Genomic DNA, 18,256 nt, shown 5'->3' on the forward strand with positions numbered 1-18,256 from the left:
GAAAAGGTCGGTGTGACAGCACAATGGCTTTTTCTGCCACTGCGTTATCACAAGGGTCCACATGAAAGACAGAGTGTGTACAGCCAAACTGCATCTTTGACTTTATTTATTTTGGAGCAGCTGTGTTTGCCCTGATAACACGGCATATTTTTGAAATATTAATAAGCTGAGCGTTCCCAGCAGGGGACCGCCTGTATCGCAATTTGCCCTGCGATTCAAGCCTGCGCACGTGTGTGTGTGTGTCTCTGGCTCGAGCCGCGTCTTCTGGCCAGGTACCAGAGGGCCGCCTCTTCTGTTCCGCAACTGCCTTTCACCCTTTCCGCGCGCAAATGAAGTGATGTTTTACGGTCGGAGCGAATCGAGTGTGGCGAGAGGAGAAGAGAGGAGAGCAGAGGAGACAGAGAGAGAGAGAGAGAAGAGAGAGAGAGAGAGAGAGAGAGAGAGAGAGAGAGAGAGAGAGAGAGAGAGAGAGAGAGAGAGAGAGAGAGAGACGTGCTATGCTGCCATGGTGTCGCCGCCGTGCCTCCTGTTTATGGATGCGGGTGTGACGGATACGCATTGCATCCCACGAGCTCCGAACAGAATTCAAAGCAGATCATTCAGCATTGGGGGAGCCAGGGCGTTTGAAAAGAGATTTATTCTCCTCGTCTTTTCTCTGCTCGTGGCGTGCACCAGAGACATGAGCCTTGTAACTCCATAGGCCTCCAATTTAATTCGGCGTAACAATGTTTGGAGGCATCCTACATTTAAACCACTCAACAAAGATCCACACAATATGGCTGCATTTTATCCACTAGACATTGACATCAATGCAGTAAACCTTAATAATGCTTTAAATTCTTTAACCTCAGATTAACCTATAAAATATAATTAATAATGGGTTTTTGATTTTGTCCAAACAAAAACCCTTTAAGTCTACATCTTCACAGAAGGGGCTTACAGTTAGAGACAGAGAAGCTACAAAAATGCAACCGTGTGCATGTGTACGACCAAAAATAATAATATTTCCAAAACCCTGGAAAGAAAGCAAACATTCTTTGACTGTGAGTCTTTTCCACATTCATTTGCGGTGTGTGTTTATTGACAGTCCACCCACAGCCTCCACAGTGACCAGCGTGCCAGAAGCTGAGGCAGCGTGCTCTGAAAGGGGCTCTTCTTTTCACCGGCTCTTGGAAAAAAGGGGGGAATTAGAAGACAGATTATTGTTTTTCGGGGGCTTAGACAAGGAAGCACGCTCTCCTGCAGATGGGTGGTGGTAGAGGTGGAGGATGACTGGGTAGTGGTGGTGGAGAGGGGGGGCTTTTAAGGGGGGGGGGGGCAATATCACCAACAGGTTCATTGTCTGGAGCGAGGTCGCTCAGCGAAGGAGCATTCGCAGAGATCATGCTGTGTCATCGCTTTAGCCCCACGCTCGGAGTGGGCGACGGCAGCTGGGTCTCAGTTCACTTTTAGATCACACGGCGGAGCACAGTGACGGTGACAGCCATGTGTACGCAGTGTCACAACATGGCGACAGGTGTCCCTGGGGGCCCTAAATCACTGATAAGTCCAGGTCACGGCAGCCATTTCCCCCTGTAAAAGATACACTAACCTAGAATAACTGCGCATATCAGGAAGCTATTGCTAAATACCTTTCACTGGCACGGTTGGCAGGTAGTGAAATTAATTTTAGACATTCAGCTGCACAGTTGTTTATTTTAGTTCAGGTCCGGGCCATTCCTTAGATAACAAGCAGGCCTGCTTTGAGAGTCGCAAAGGTCACCTACGAGCTGAACACACATCTGAGAGTCATCAGAAGGCTAATGCTACATAAACAATAAAACCAGCGTCATGTGGTACTGTTCCCATGAGCATGTGGGGAAGTTACTATCTGCAGTGCAATTCGATGTGACAGCAGTCAGCCTTAGCATAGAAAGCAGATTTTTACCCTGACCTTGCTATACACTGTCTGAAATGCTAATTGTATTATGCAACACTGGAACAACATGTTAGTCATCGCAACGAGTTTCGCTCTTTTGATCTGTGTGCTGTTCTCTGTTATGACTTCCATGAGACTGAGCTGGGCACTTAGACTCAACTCAAACACTCTTCGCACTTGCTCATTGATATACACTAGGGGACCTACACACATAATCATGTCATACATACTCTCCATTCCTCATAGGCAACATATTCTTGCTCTCACAAACCTTATTCACTTACTTCACATCTAACACCCACACCCACACACACACACATACACACACACACACACACACACCATTAGTTGTGAGACAACTCTAGCATGGGTTCATGAGTGAGTTGGTTGTGAGAAGCTGGTTGGACACTGATGGATGAGTGGCAAGCCAACGCACTCATTGCACTGATAATCACATTTTGGAATGAGTTCCTCTTTCCCCAGTGAAATACTCGGCCGTGTAATGCACATGAAGCTGTTACAGAGGAAATGTGGACGCCTCCCGCTTCCCCACTTAGTCTCCAAACAGCACCACTACACACACACACACACACACAGAGAGAGAGAGAGATACACACCTTTCAGGGGAGATCCCACAGATTCAAATATGCCCTATTCATTTGTCAACTGAAGAGAGGAGTGGGTGAATGTGGAGCTATTGGCCATCTCCATTAGAGCCATCCTTATTCCACACGCAGGGAATGGCTACCTCCATCGGGTCCTCACACTGCCTTCACTGAAATAGTTTTTTTACTGGCTCCTATTTGATCACTGATCTGAAGGGGGGAGGGGGGCGCTATGCTCTTAACATTTAGATCAGACAGAAGGCTGCTTTCTTTTTTCGTTTTCTTCTCATCAAGACCAGTGCCAAAGTTTCATCAAAGATTAATGGCGGACATAAACACTGTAATAAGTGCGAAACTGCATTAACCATCCAAGAACAATAAAGGCTCTCTGAAACTTTGAGGCTCTCCCGGGTCTCTTGATAACATTATGGGCTTGTTACAAACAGCTCTCAGTCAATCTCAGGCCTTTAATGGAGAAATAGGAGCGTCTGGATTTACTGCGCTATCAACTCTGATTGGCCGGCGGATCTGGCAGAGGGCACCAGAACTCCATCTTGCTACTTGAATAAAGAGGAAACTAATTTCCTACTGTGGGTGGATCAGGGCAGTTAGTCACTGGTGGTTTCCAGTGAAGAGTCTACACCTGTTTACATGTGAGGGAGGCCAGAGAATGCTTTGAAGTTGTCATCCCCACCCCAGCCTTGCCTCAGCGTGTGACTGTGCTGCTGTAATCTGATACAGACACTCGACGTGCTGCTGAGAGACCCACCCATTCACCAGGCCAGAGTGCACTGGGAGGGATGAGCTCATCCAGACAGACTGGAACTCCACTTTTATCTGGCAGAAACCACGGGGTCAGATTAAAGGGTGAAGGGACAGAAAAACAAACACAGAGTTCACTATAACGTGACACAGCCACTTAAAATCCATCCTTCAAGGAGTGATTCATCCACAAAGACGTAGTCATAGTCATGCTGTATGGTATAAAATTCTCGCCAAAAGTTTTCTGTACCTGTACCAAAGTTTTGTGCTTGTAAGAATATTTTGTGCTCGTAAAAAATATCTGTGTACATGTAAAAATAATTTGTATCTGTAAAAATATTTTGTGCATGCAAAAATGGTTTGTACATCTTCAAATCCGTTTTGTCACTGTGTAGAAAAAATGTTTGTGAATTTGCGAACGATTTTTGCACGCACGGATTTTCCATTTGCAAGTGCGCATCTGTTTTCTACAGACATGAAACAGATCTACGGGTACGAAACGAATTTACAAGTACAAAACTTTTTTACAAATTTTCCCAAAACAGCCAATCACAGCACTGCTTACTGAACGGACAGCCAGCCGATCAGCTCGCTTCTTTTCTGAAACGCTGGACATACCGCTCTGGGTACATCCATGTAAACACTAACGTTACAGTCAGAAGAGGTGAAACAAGTATTGGCTGGGCTAAGCTAACGTCAAAGATACTGCTTTTATCAACTGTCTCTGCTAACGTTACGTGAAAGCACTGCACATATAACATGGGAAATACAAAGGGAGGAATGACTAGTCGGAAAACACTAACACAATAACTATACAGAACAATTATCATTAATAATAATACTAACCCTGTGGGAACAATAACTCTTAATGAGACACGCTTCATTTTTGTCCATAATGGTAAACTACCCAATTTCGTGTTAAAGTACAATGGTTAGGGCGTGTGAAATCCGTCTTTTAAGTCCAGAATGAATGGGTCTTTAGTCATAGTCAGCCTAAAGCCACCCTGAACTTTTTTGGTCATGTAGCAGTAACTGTTATGTTCTAGCTAGCTTAGGTAACAAGCTAACTTAGCTAACAAGCAAACAGCTCAACTTAACTCTATTCCTTCCCTACTATGAATCTAATATCATTAACTAGAACTAATAAACAGTATAGTTTAAAACGCGAGCACTGGATAGGTAATTAGTAGGTAACAATAGGTAATGGCAGCTAACTGGGCTAGTATTGGCTGGGCTAAGCTAACTTCAAAGATACTGCTTTTATCAACCGTCTCTGCTAACGTTACGTGAAAGCACCACACACATAACGTGGGAAATACAAAGGGAGGAATGACTAGTCGGAAAACACTATAACACAATAACTATACAGAACAATTATATCATTAATAATAATACTAATGACCCGAATTTTATTAGTTCTAGTTAATGATATTAGATTCATAGTAGGGAAGGAATAGAGTTAAGTTGAGCTGTTTGCTTGTGAGCTAAGTTAGCTCTTCTTTTTTAAGTGTTTCACCTCTTCTGAACTGTGGTGTTTACATGGATGTACCCAGAGCGGTATTTTCTATGTCCAGCGTTTCAGAATTAAAGAAGCGAGCTGATCGGCTGACTGGCCGTTCAGTAAGCAGTGCTGTGATTGGCTGTTTTGGGAAAATTTGTAAAAAAGTTTTGTACTTGTACATTCGTTTCGTACCCGTAGATCTGTTTCATGTCTGTAGAAAACAGATGCGCACTTGCAAATGGAAAATCCTTGCGTGCAAATATCGTTCGCAAATTCACAAAAACAAATTCTACACAGTGAGAAAACGGATTTGAAGATGTACAAACCATTTTTACATGCACAAAATATTTTTACAGATACAAATTATTTTTACATGTACACAAATCATTTTTACGAGCACAAAATATTCTTACAAGCACAAAACTTTGGTACAGGTACAGAAAACTTTTGGCGAGAATTTTATACCATAATGCTGTAACATTACTGAGTCCCAAAGTCTTCCTCGGAGACATTAAGAGGCAGATGTCAGAGGCAGAGGCATGGTTGCCACGGTGGAATAAGCCCCCCACACCACACCCATCCACACGTCTCCTCCCTCTCCTTCCCTGGGTCCTTCTCAGCACTCTCAGGCAGAGCTCGTGTGATTGGTAATGAAGCCGGCGGACAGGCTGTAATCAGCGGGCTAATGCCCGGTGAAAGCAGTACAACAGCGGCTGTCGTCTCCAGGCAGGGAGCTAATCGCATGAGGCCGAGAGCCTGCTCTGCGGGAGGCGTAAGTGGGGGTCAGGGTACCTTTTTTTTCTCCTTTTCTTCCTTTGATGAGAACCCGGCAGCTGAGGACGTGAAAGCAGTACACTATATGCAACACACTGCACAATCACATCACCCTAAGAAAAAGCGCTAACTCCGGACTATATCAAACACACTTTTGAATTGACCTACCGCACAGTCGCAACGGGGAAAAAATGGTTCATGATTGCTGTCGATACTAAGAAGTGGGACTGCAAAAGCATCGATTATGGGGAGCGGGAAAATAAAACTCACTTCAATTACAATGCCTCGCCTCCCAGTCTGTGCCTGCCAAGTCGGCCTTTAAAGATTGTCAACGTCTGTCTAATGGAGGGAAACAAAGAGGTTTTTGATTCAATGCAAGGTCTGAGCAGCCGTCATGTGGGGCATAAATCACTGTGCGCTATTGAGTCAGAGGGATGCGTAATGGCAGGGTTTTTTTCGGAACGAGGACAGGACGAGCGTCGTTTTGACTAATTGCTCTCAATTCAGGCAATCAGACAGAAACAGCTTTTCCGAACGCTCCCGAGACCTGAAACAATATTGCCCATTCTCATGCAAATGTAGGTCTCGCTCCAACAGGACTGACACGGATGCAACACAGCAGAGACAACGCATTAAACACGGGGCGAAGCGCAGCCGTGTAGGTCGGTGCCCTTCCGCTGAGCCAAGGTTTAACCTTCTCTGGCCTCCCCCCTGAAGCGACATAAATCAATTCTCTGCAAAAAAAAGTAAACACACGCGCCCACCTCCCCGCCCCCTTCCCTTCCTTCTCCCCTGTGCTCCCATTGTCAGGTAATTTCTCAGGGAGGCCATTGAACGTGCCGGTGGAGGGAAGATGAAATTAGTGGGTCGTCTGCAATTAATTCCAGCCCTGTCACTGATAGCCGGATGAGGGCTACTCGATGCACCAATTAAGCGTGATTGCGCATAAGATTTAAGAGCAAAGCCGTGGCCAGCAAATCAAAAAAGAACAAAGTTTAATAGCTGTGCTGCAAAGTGCATTTCATGTAGACAGTCATTATAAAGGAGCCAATTGCTAAAATATCCCTCATCCAAAGCAATCCAGAATCATCTGCCTTGTTCATTTAATTTACTTCAGGCCAATAAAACAGCTATAATATTATTTATAAATAAGCTATTACTTAAAAATATATTGGTTAAGAATACGACTGTATAACCATGTCACTTAGTCAATGTCTTTCACACCAGCGTGTCTTTGCATATACACATTTATGAGCATAAGAGACTGAGATAATGATTTTCCCTTTTGTCCATATGAAACAACACCCACATAACAAGGCAAGAGGAGGCCGCCAACAAGGTCATAGCGGTCACTATCACAACAACATTTATCAACAACGGAGCCACAATCACTGTCTGTGTCTCAGGAAGGATAATGAATTACAGGCCCCTACAAAAGAGACTTAACGAAAGAATGCGTCAAGACAGAGAACACAGGCCAGTGACAAGCATGGAATAAATCAGTTGTATTCTCCTTAGAGAATACATGAAACAGCAGACATGATTGGTCAATCATTTCAACATTGATGTTGTAATTGCCTTAGCAACAGTTTGATGACAAACTCTACTGCTAGCACACATGTTGCAATTTTTGACACTACAGAAAGTGGATATAAGTTTAACAAAAATAACAAAATAGCTTTGCTATCTACGGTGGACTCCATCTCTACATACTGAAGATGCTGGACATTGGCTCCACATGGATATGTAAGGGTTAAATGCTTCAGTTAGCACTGTTGTCTGTGATGTGTGCAGTGTGTAATGTCACATACCGGATGGGACCCAGGGATCTGAAGAGGGTCTTTCCTTGGTGTTTCCCTGTTCCCAATCAAAGTCATCATCTTTGCCTTGACTGTAGCCGCAAGATGTGTAGGGTCTTTCGAAGTTGCAGTCACCTGTAATAAAAAAAAAAACAACAGAAAGATGTTATTGATACAATACCTTGTGTAACAGTTACATTATACCAAACAGACTTTAAAAGTAGGAAATAAGAGAAAAGCTTATTCTAACACAAAGCTACTCGCTGTTCCACAACTGCATCACACCACCACATAAACCTAAATGCTATGATATGACTTCAAACATGCCCTGTGAACTTCAACCAAAACACATTCCTTTACGCCAGGCTACTGTTACCATTCATAACTCCTCCAACACTAACCTGGCCAAGCCAAGCAAATTCAATGGCAAGTCGTTCTCTAAAATCAGCTTAATTAGTAGCAGCAGTAGCAACACCACCACCCTCATCATCATCATCATCGTGACTTTTAACCATTATCTGATTACCTCCATATTCTTTCACAAGGATTATTCTGAATAAACACAAGGCTTTCAACTTGACTGGTTTGACCAGGAATGCTTTTGTACATTTTTAAAAGAGCGACAAAGAGACAACTTGACAGCTCACACATTTGTATAACAAGAAGAGAAAGACAAGACCGTTTGAATGTAGACTAGCTCAGTGCACAGCGTGAGGCTCTGTGAATGTGAATTGAACAAGAGATCAGAGACACAATCATCATGTGGGAGTAGGATGACTCCCACATATGCATATTTTTAAGATGGAAAGATGAATCTACACACTGTGTTATTTACTACCATTTCACACATATACTAAGGAGTGCTAGCTTTTGTTTTCCTTTATTATTTTGATACTCTGGATGCAAGTCAATTCCTTTGAAAAAAAAAAATTAGCTGTATAAATATATTTACTGACACCATAGGCTTTGACACCTTGTCAGAGAGGAGATGCGGTGACATGCGGATGCCTGTAATTTGCACACTCTTCTGGGGGAGAGAGCTGTCATCACCTGCATGCTGCCAGCGACTACAGCTCAGTGAGGATCAGAGAAGTGGTCCTTTTTTGACAGTGCCCTTTTTTCTGTCTTCGCCACCTGAGGTGATGCTCTGATCGCAATTGTTCTTAGGACTAGTGGTACTTGCAATAGAGCAAAAACAATGCAGTCGATATTTGTTACTTTTCAGAGTAAGACTCGAAGAGACAGCTGAGCTACTTCTTATTCATTATAAAAATGTGCTCATTTTTTATCCTTCAGGCTCTATAAAGAGATTATGTCTAAACGTATGTCTGTATTATGCATAATTGCATAAACGTACACTGAATGCATAACTAAAACCTACATATAACACAAACCCAACCGTGGAGGGAAAGTCATGATTATGTTTACTATGGCATCGCACTGTGTAATGCAAGCCCATGCACTTTTAAAATGAGGACATGCACAGGGGTATTCATGTAGGATTATAAAGGCACAGTTGCCCATTCCCCATGTGTATGTATAGCGTATGCTAGGCAGAGGCAGAGGCCAGTGTGTGGCCTGTTTTGTCTTGTGCGTCACCACGGTGATGGGTCTTTTGCTAAGCGCTATCAGCCACACTAGGCCCCCGCTTCGCTCCAGATACAATCAATTTAGAGCGACTCGCTGGATGCCATTAGAAATCCACATGGGCAGAAAAACGCTGTTTAAGGAAACAGATGGAGTGACTATGCACACACACACACACACACACACACACACACACACAAACACACACACACACACACACACACACACACACACACACACACACACAAACACACACACACACACACACACACACACACACACAAACACAACAAACACACAGGCATACACATACATAGAAAGATACACACATACATATTGCCTCTCTTCCACATACACAGACACACACGCACACACACACACAATGAGGTGCTCTTTTTGTCCGACGGGAGATCTCCTCGTGGTGTAATTTTAATAATTACCTGGGAGTGAGGAGATGAGATAGAACCCCCCCACTCTCCCTTATCGCTCGGCCCAGGCCCTGCTCCAGGCTTCCCACCGCGTCTATCCCGAGATCGCGCCAACTTCCCTCATCACTCCCAGGGTTAAGATTACCACACCGCATGATTGCATCTCAACAAGGGGCACATAAACACACTTTCTCTCTTTATTTTCCTGACTGGAGGGATGCGTGGGCTTTCTTCTCCTTCTACTACACATTCCCTCTGGTACACAGACAAGAACAGAGAGAAAGAGAGAGCGAGAGAAGGAGCGAGACTTGAGACACATAAGGGATTCAGTCTCTGAGCTTTTTTGATAGCCAACAAAAACACTCCTGTGTGAGAGAGAGAGAGAGAGTGAGAGAAAGCTTTGAGACGAAAGATGAATTTAAAGAAAACTATCTTTCTATGTCAAGAGAGGTGGTTTTTGAGTCTGTGCAACAGGCTAATATGCCATTTGGGAGAGTCTGTGTGTAAAGATGGGGATTCACATGTAGGCAGAGGCTCTTTATGACTGAGTCTGTGGGAGTGGACCACTCTTATTGATTCATCAATGTTATCCACTTTGGCACCACAGATATAGCCAGTGGGCCGGACAACACATTGATAAACACCTAGGCAGTAAACAGCCAATGTCCACACTGTGCCAAAGCCAGAGCATTAGGATGTAGCTTGTCCCAAACGCTGGCCTTACCGCAAATAAACAGTCAATGGGCAGTTCAGTTCAATCAATCCTTAATGCAGCCAAAATGGTCATGGGGCTAAATGTGCGAAGATAGATCTTTCCATCTTGCTGGTGATGTGCATTCACAGAGTGGCCTGGCAGCGCTCCAGCCCACGGCCTGTGTCTGCTCTGGTGAATACTTCATTAAAGCCTGAGTATGGATGCTCCAGCAAGCGTCTGCTGAAGACACTGATATACACTCGCTGTGACATTTTGGGTTTTACATGAAAGGGCCTTGAGGAAGGCTTTCTCGGCCCCTCTCCTCTCTCTCACTCTCTCGCTATCTCTTACCGATCAATAGAGGCTTCCCTGTCATCTTTTTTTCTCTTTCAAAGAGGAAAAGAAACACACAAACACACCAAACAAAAGCAACTCGAGCGCTGGAACAAGGTTTTGCTTGTAAATATTTTAGATGGTTCCAACAAGAGAGGTGTCATGGTCTTTCTGTTCTGGCGCATTGTGCATTTTTAAAAATCTTGTCTTTTTTTTCCCAAAGCAATCAGCCACTGGCCACAATCAATATCTTTCTCACTATACTCATACGCAGTTGGTTTCTCCACAACATTTTCAAGTCCAACTATAAAGGCCTTTTATTGTTGCACCCTCCACAGGGGTACATCCAGGCGAGCTGAAAATGTACTCAAGTGGGTTACTGTGGACTCTTGCCGTAAATTCCCAAATATAAATCATAATTTCTACATATATTTTAGAATTTCCACAGCCCTGAGGTTAACACTGGGTGGCGGGATATCTACGGGATTTCTTCATGCTTCTGTCTGATTAAAGCATGATCTAATTTGGATTAATTGGGTTATTGGGCATGTGAAGGTTGTTAATGCTCACTCCAGCCAGAAGGTGTCTGTCAAGCTGAAATACGATGAACTATTAGCTCAAGCAGCTAACATTAGTTTACAACAACATTACTGTTAAATGAAGACGTACAACTGAATTAACCTATTTGTCCGGGTCAGTTGACAAACAAAGAGAAAATGCCCGCTCATTGATATTTAATCGATTAGTCTTTCAACTGCATTGCCGTTCCTATGTTTAATTTTTTCCCCCAGAAAATCACCAGATCCTTAGACATAGTAAGAATTAATTATTCAAATGCACCAGTTGTGTTGAGTCATTGTTTTGCCTTATCCTCTTGAGCAGGCACAAACGATGCCCTCCTGTCTAACTGTAGACCGTGCACCATCTTCAGTGAAACAACTAACAGAGTCCTCAGCAATGGAGATAGTGTGTGTGTGTGTGTTTGTGTGTGTGTATGTGTGTGTGTGTGTGGTGCGGGATGCAGGGTTGTGTCTCTGGCCAATTCTGCAATTACATGCCCTCTAACATGTCCCATTTTCCCAGGCTTGGAAAGCCTCAAGTGTGCGTTTTCATCTGGCTGTGCCCCCAGTGGTCCTGAGCGTGCCCGTTATGAGCGCCTTGTCTTTCCCTTGCTCCCCAGCGGACTGGGAGCCACAAAAGCAATCTCAGGTAATTTAAAACCCACGCCTGCTATCTCTGAACGCCCCCCCCCATCCCCCCATCCCCAAGCACACACACACACACACACAGACACACACACACACAAACACACAGATACACACACACACACACAAACACACACTGTGCTGCAATGGAGCATCCGAGCTGTCCAGGATCCCAGCACTAAGTCGGTTTGAGACTGAAAGAGCCCGTGCTTCAGCCAGAATCTTATTTCTCTTATTTATCAGCTGGCTTACTACCTAGAGTTCCACTTAGCCCTTCTGGATTGCCTTGTCTGAATGGCCCAGTTGAAGGAGCTTTGGGGGAATTTATCAAAAGATTGCCAGTGGTCTAACTCCATGTCAATCATGGATGGAGAGACATAAAGTTTACGTTTTCTTTCTATCTTTAAAAGAGACAAACGAAGCAATACCTCTGTTCTGTAGCATATCATATATCAGTCTTTTAGCACAGTTTTTTGTCCAGTGCTCTTATATTTTAAAGATGGAGACTATTTAGACGAGCAGCTACGAACAATTAATGTTTCAAAGAGCAGTGGAACTCTAGGAATGTAATCTATGGGGCCCTTTTTAGCACCACACTATTTAAACCAGGCTATATTTACACCTTGCACTAACAAGCAACCTGTATCTTATCTCACCCTATCTCATCTGTGTTTGGAAAAGCAAGGTGTAAACACACACAGCATGCACTGTGATCAGAGCGTAATCGGATCAGGCCAAGGTAGTCTGGCTCGCTCTGATCACCTCTTAAGCAGGTGTTAACACAATCCATAAGCATGACTCCGCAAAAACGGTATGATTTTCATACCGGTATAGTCATGCGATGAACACGAGATCCTATAAACAGTATGACTACAACAATACAACATGAATGCATTATTAACGCATGGTGAAAGCGCGTAAGGGAGGTCAGATCCTTTGTAATCTATATCGCTGCATACAGGATGCATGTAAGGTGTGTGGATGGAGTTTCCATCATACTGTCAACCAGCAAGCCTAGGCAGGGCAGACAATAGAGGGCATCAGGAAATGACAAACAGGGAAGGCGCTGATAGGACTTAGGCCTATCAATTTATGACTCCTGAACTCAGGCTGTGAATGGTACCCCTTCCTGTCCTGGCATCTGCCACAACAAATGGAGTGATAACTCTCTTTGAGAGAAACAAACAAGCTTTCGCTGACAAACGGTGCTTTACCGCCTCATGATAATGTGCTCTGGCACGGCATCAAGGCATCTCACAAAAACCACAATGGGATCCCTGAGATGCCTCGCAAGCATGGCACAGCCAAACCACCACGATCTTACAGGATTTGGCCACCGCTTGGAGCCAGGAAATCATTCACGGAAAATATGTCTAAATGGACATGGCTCTTTGACATTATGAGTTCCACAACGTTATTCCGTCTGGCTCTGGTGGCTTTAATCTAAGCGTCCAGGATAGTCTGACCCATCAAAGCCAGCAGTCTGTGATCAGACTCAGGCTCCAGGTCAGGGATTAAGATAATCCAGAAATAATTTAGGAGAACAAGGAGCCGGGGCTCCCAGGAGGATAAAATAGAGGGTCCGCCCTCATTTTGAGCCATCAGACCAGCATGCCATGCTAAACCATGCAATTTCCTCTTTTTATCGCACATTTTGCTGCCAGTTCCTGCAGAAACTCAAGGGCGAACTGTCTAATCAGAATTGAGCAAAACCACAGGCCACTGTTTTTCAAGTATTATTATTATTTCTTCGAAATATCGGATTATATTTCTACGGTGCCTATTATTTTGGATGGTTGAATAGAAAAGTTGTTGTAGTTTCCAGAGCTGTTGTTACAATGCTACAATTCATCATACTTACACGCTGTGGTGCCTTTTATGTCAGAGGGGGGATGTTTTTCTTGTTCAGCGGACTGCCACTAATTAACGAGAGTCCACTTAACTCGCTGCACCGATCCCAGGAGTGCACACTAACTGTGATGCTTTGGGGGAAACAAATTCAAATCAATGAGGACAGCACGGTGGGCCCTTCAAAAATTCTCCCGCTAAGGTCTGCCGGAGCTCAAGCACCTCCCACTGATTCCTGCTAACCACCTCAAAAAATATCTCCTGGACAACTTAATCGTTGGGCCATCGACAGGAGCGCTCCACTATTCATGAGATCATTATTTAAGCATCAATAAGGGGATGTGCAGGATGTGCAGCACATTAAAGCGGCACTGTGGCCTCTGCAGTTTATACAGAGCCACTGACCCAGGGCACAGACCTAATTAATCATATTAAGCTCATATCGAGCCAGCTCGCTCAGCCAAGTCCAGATGGGTTCACTTTATGAACCAGGGAGACTACAGGGGCTCGATATCGCCCCATCCACTCAGCGGCCTGCCTGACTGCCTTTGTGGAACTGCACTTGAATTAGCCAAGCAACCATCCTCCTTACGGTAAAGCCCGAAGGGGAATAGACATGACACACAAGGTGGAGGAACTCAATGGAATATACTCGGAACCAAAATGTTTCCCTGAATGACCTAAATAGGGCTAGTGGATGCACTGTTGGGACAAGCTGATTTTGACATCACCTGCCACAATATGCTGGCTATGTCTTACTGTTGGAGATTGAGGGTACTCCACCAGTATTAAGGCCCACTTGGGTTGGTGCTTCCCAGTTGGTCTAAAACCTTCACAGTTCTCAGGTGTCTTTGTATCAAAGACAGTTATATCCCACTTAGCTGAAATCATTACTTGGATCTTTAGAGGGATGAAGACCTCCACCACCACCACCACCTCCTCCGAAGACAGAGGCAATTCAGCCAAAACCAACAGAAGGGAAGTCCAGGTGACCCAAACTCCAAAGATACACAACAAACAGGTGCCATTGAAGGAAGTTTCTGATTCCACTCATTCAAATAGGGTGCTGGACTGACAAAGAAACACAATCTCTCCAAACGCAGAGTGAATCTGCTCTCAGGCCATCAGACGATTCTCACTGACACACTGAGTGAAATCAGCCAAGTGGAGTGATGCAAGTCAGGAACACAGGTAAGGGAAGTGTTCAACCGCATGTAACAGCCTCCTGTTTAAGAAGAGATAGCAGGAATGGCAGCTTCACATCATCTCGTTCATGCTTTTCTCTCTCTATCTCTGTTAAATTATGATCGATGCACGCCCGGGCAGACGAGGAGATTGGTCCGCAACGCTAACCCCGTCTATCTCTCCCTCCCTTCCTCAGTCACTCATAAAGCACTTCCAGTTAATAATCGCACCAGATCCGTCTCCATTTTTGCCAACTGACACAACGCAATTAGGATAAATCAGTGGCTCCGATCCCTGCCGTGCAGGAGGCCTCGCTATAAACTCTGCAGCGCGCAAGCGACAGGGAAAGAGCGAGCTATGTCGGGACGATCGCACACTGATGATTGTGGCGTGCCACAGCTGTTGAACAACCGAGGGACAGCGGCAGGACAATGACTAATTACGCCACGCCAGAGCACCATTTCATGAGTGAGAGTCGCGAATATGGGGAACATGTGGTGACTGCATATTCTGTGGCTGGTAACAGCTGAGGTGTTGGCGTGCATTTACACATGGACGAATTAGAGGGGGGGGGGGGTCTGTCTCTCAAGGGACCCCCTTGAAGCATCATTCAGCTGTGAGCTGTACCTCAGCGTGGGGTTTGCTGTGGACATCCGATGTTATATGTCTGCATATAATTATCATTTCATATTAGCAAAATAAAAACTGGTGAGCCATGTGCCTCCCTGACAGACACTACTGTCTGTTGTAACGAGAGTTAAAAAAAACAGCTGTAAATACTCAATGGCCATTAACTAACCGATAATACGGTGTTCAGTAAGTTGTGTTGGAAGTGTTTACGTGTTCTCATGATGAACGGTGTGGTTTTAGTAGGGTAAGCTTGCTGGGAGCTGTGCAGTGGGGGAAAAAAAGTCTGAACAGTTCATCCTGTTTTGACTACGGAAAAAGTAAAGCCTGGGCATGTGCATCCACAGTACTGATGTTCCACCAGCAAAATATGACCTTGTCTCTCGCGCAGTGTGTATTGTATCCAGCATGCGACATGTGGTGGGTTTCGAGGAAGAGACTGAGCGAGGGAATGATCTGTTTTGACAGCGACTGTTATGTCACGGGCCGAGATAGAGAGAGAGAGAGCACACTGGGGAGAGAGAAAGAAAAGTGAGCAGAGGAGAGGGATGAGATGGGAGAAATAAACAAATGGAAGGAAAAAGAAAAGGAAAGGACTAAAAAATGGTGAGGAGAGGAGAGCAGGTGTCATTGTGAGAGAGAAAGGAGTCAAAGCAGCAAAAGAGGGCTCAGTGCTCCCACTCTCCTGTTCCGTCTCTTCTGCAGTCTAGACACGGGACTCAGCAGCAGTCATTTTGAATATAAGTAACTCGGGGTTGAGGGAATATTTTGTCTCTCTCTGTTGGGTGCATTTCAACGATGCTATATTGGAGATGATATATTGGTAACCCTGTGAGGTAGCCTGAATCTGCCTTACTGAAAGGAGTTTTTCAAAAAATAAGACTGAAGACATCTGCAGTACTAATTAATTTATTATGGTTGAAAACACTATAATAACTGAAAACTCACTTAACTCGTATTATGGGGAAGCAAGCAACACACAAATACACAGTGATTGTTGAGATAAAACATCATTAATTACTTTAGACTTAAACTTTAGTGCAAAAATTAAAAATGAACAAACATTTAGATTTAGTCTTGAAATATTGTGTCCATGGATCACTTATACCAAAGGTTTCTATCTACTTCTGAGTACTATTTGCACTGAGAGGACAGGCTGCCTGCCTTGGCTCTTCAGGGCCAGTACCCATAAGGCAATTCAATGACCTATTAATGGAATGAAATTCCTGAGATCAGGAGGGCAATGCACTATCCCCGAGTTCTCCTCGCCTGTCTGAGCCAGCATTATTTGGGGGCTGGAATGAGAGAGCTTCTTTTTTTCCCTTTCTATTTTTTTTCTTATTCTTGGCAGAGCTGTTCATGGTTCTCCCTTTTCTTCTGAGACATCAGGAAAACATCTCCTGACAAATGCACTTCACAGGAAGACCATAATAGCATGAGTATGAGGTATTTTCATGTGTTTCTTCATTTGAAGCCTGTACAGGTATACATTAGAACTGCATTACTTACAGTTATGCAATTTGGCATTGAATCAGTAACACTTACAGGTGCAAGTATATGATACAAAGCTAAAGCATCTATTTTTCCAACTACTTAGTCTCAACAGGTTTCTAGCATGTTGCCATGGTTTCTAAGATTGTTATTGAGATGGGTTTTTGAAATATCTATCTAGGCACTCACTTTAAGTTTAAGTAGTTTCCTTTCAGAAAAAAAATCAAAGAAAGGAGCAATAAAGACTCGACAGATGTGCCTCTGGATTTTATTTGTACTCAGTAAGCAGTAAGTTCCATCTGAATTTCATTGAGATGCTGCTATTTTTACCATGGTAATGTCTCAGAACAGAAGTAGGAGATGGGCCTGTACAAGGAATCCTTCCACTATTAGTATACAGAAGGCATCTCAAAAGGATGAATCGCAGCATATGAACAACCATCACATTCAACTCTAAATAAAGCCTTTTCACCCTGTTGCTAAGTGTGCATACTAAAACTTTGGGGGGGAAAAAAGAACGAAAGGAAAAAAGTACCCAGCAGCAAGCGAACACAACAATAACCCAGGAACAAAGACTTGGCAAGCATGTTGTACGCACATTTGTTCACCGCATGCTGTCTATTTCACTTCGGAGGTCCTGAGGCTCCTTCCCCAGTCCACCCTTTCCCCCCTCCTCCATCCCCACCTCTTCACTGTGTGCCATGCAACAAACAAGCCTAAACAAATCAACACGTTAAAGACACAGCGAGAGCAGCGCAGAGCAGCGTAGCGCTGTCCCATACCCCCCCTTCTGCCTCGGCCTCCCTGTGGCTCTGGCAGTGCCAGGCGTGATGGATGTTTATTTTGGTCTGAACTGATTCACTACGTGGCGGCAGCTCAATATCGGGAGGCTCCAGAGATGATTTATTCCCGACCCGCTCCCATTCGATTAGCCGCAGGCTTACAGTGGGGGCCAACGTGGGCTGCGTGCTTTTTTTCTCTCTTTCTTTCTCAGTCTTAAATGAAAGGAGCTCTCTCACTTTCGCTCTCTTTCTCTCTCTCTCTGTCGTTCTATCGCTCTCTCTTCCTCTCCCCCTGGTTGATTAGAGGCAGGTGGGTGGGTTTGGGACTGGGACGGAACCTCTCTGGATCCCCTTCCTCTCCTCGTGAATAAAGAGAAAGCTACCCAGACCAGGGAGGCCAGGCCTCACCTCCATCCCTGATGCACCCACTCAAGTCAACGAGCTAAACAGAGACGGAGCCAACCAAACTAAAGAGAGGAAGAGAGAGCGAGAGAGAGAGAGAGATGAAGGGGGAGAGAAAGGTACAGTGTTCCTCCAGTTTCCACTTTGCAGTGCAGCAGCCCACCACATCTCCGAACTCTAAGGGCCTAATTTGTCCAAACCTGCAGCTTTTCCTTGCCAATAGTTTTACCCTGTGGAATACTCTGCTGCAGGAGACAGGAATATTATGTTTGATCTCTCAATCGGGCAAGGCAAACAAAACCTTTAAAGGGCTCC

The 18,256-nt window shown here is 44.5% G+C and overlaps 1 protein-coding gene across 7 annotated transcripts in view; it reads right to left on the minus strand.

Moving 5' to 3' along the window:
• The window catches only part of LOC143131394 (receptor-type tyrosine-protein phosphatase mu-like), a 194,837-nt gene that overhangs the window by 146,949 nt on the left and 29,632 nt on the right, over window positions 1-18,256 (minus strand). For all 7 annotated transcript variants that reach the window (XM_076291013.1, XM_076291009.1, XM_076291012.1 and 4 more), the window contains exon 2: window positions 7,372-7,494. In XM_076291013.1, the coding sequence (XP_076147128.1) occupies window positions 7,372-7,494 (123 nt within the window). The remainder of the gene's footprint in view (window positions 1-7,371; window positions 7,495-18,256) is intronic.

The sequence above is a fragment of the Alosa pseudoharengus genome, unplaced genomic scaffold (assembly GCF_046254945.1).
Source record: "Alosa pseudoharengus isolate Yale_2024_CS ecotype anadromous, Long Island Sound unplaced genomic scaffold, YU_APseudo_1.1 YU_APseudo_1.1_scf_18, whole genome shotgun sequence".
In the NCBI taxonomy this organism is placed as follows: Eukaryota; Metazoa; Chordata; class Actinopteri; order Clupeiformes; family Clupeidae; genus Alosa; species Alosa pseudoharengus.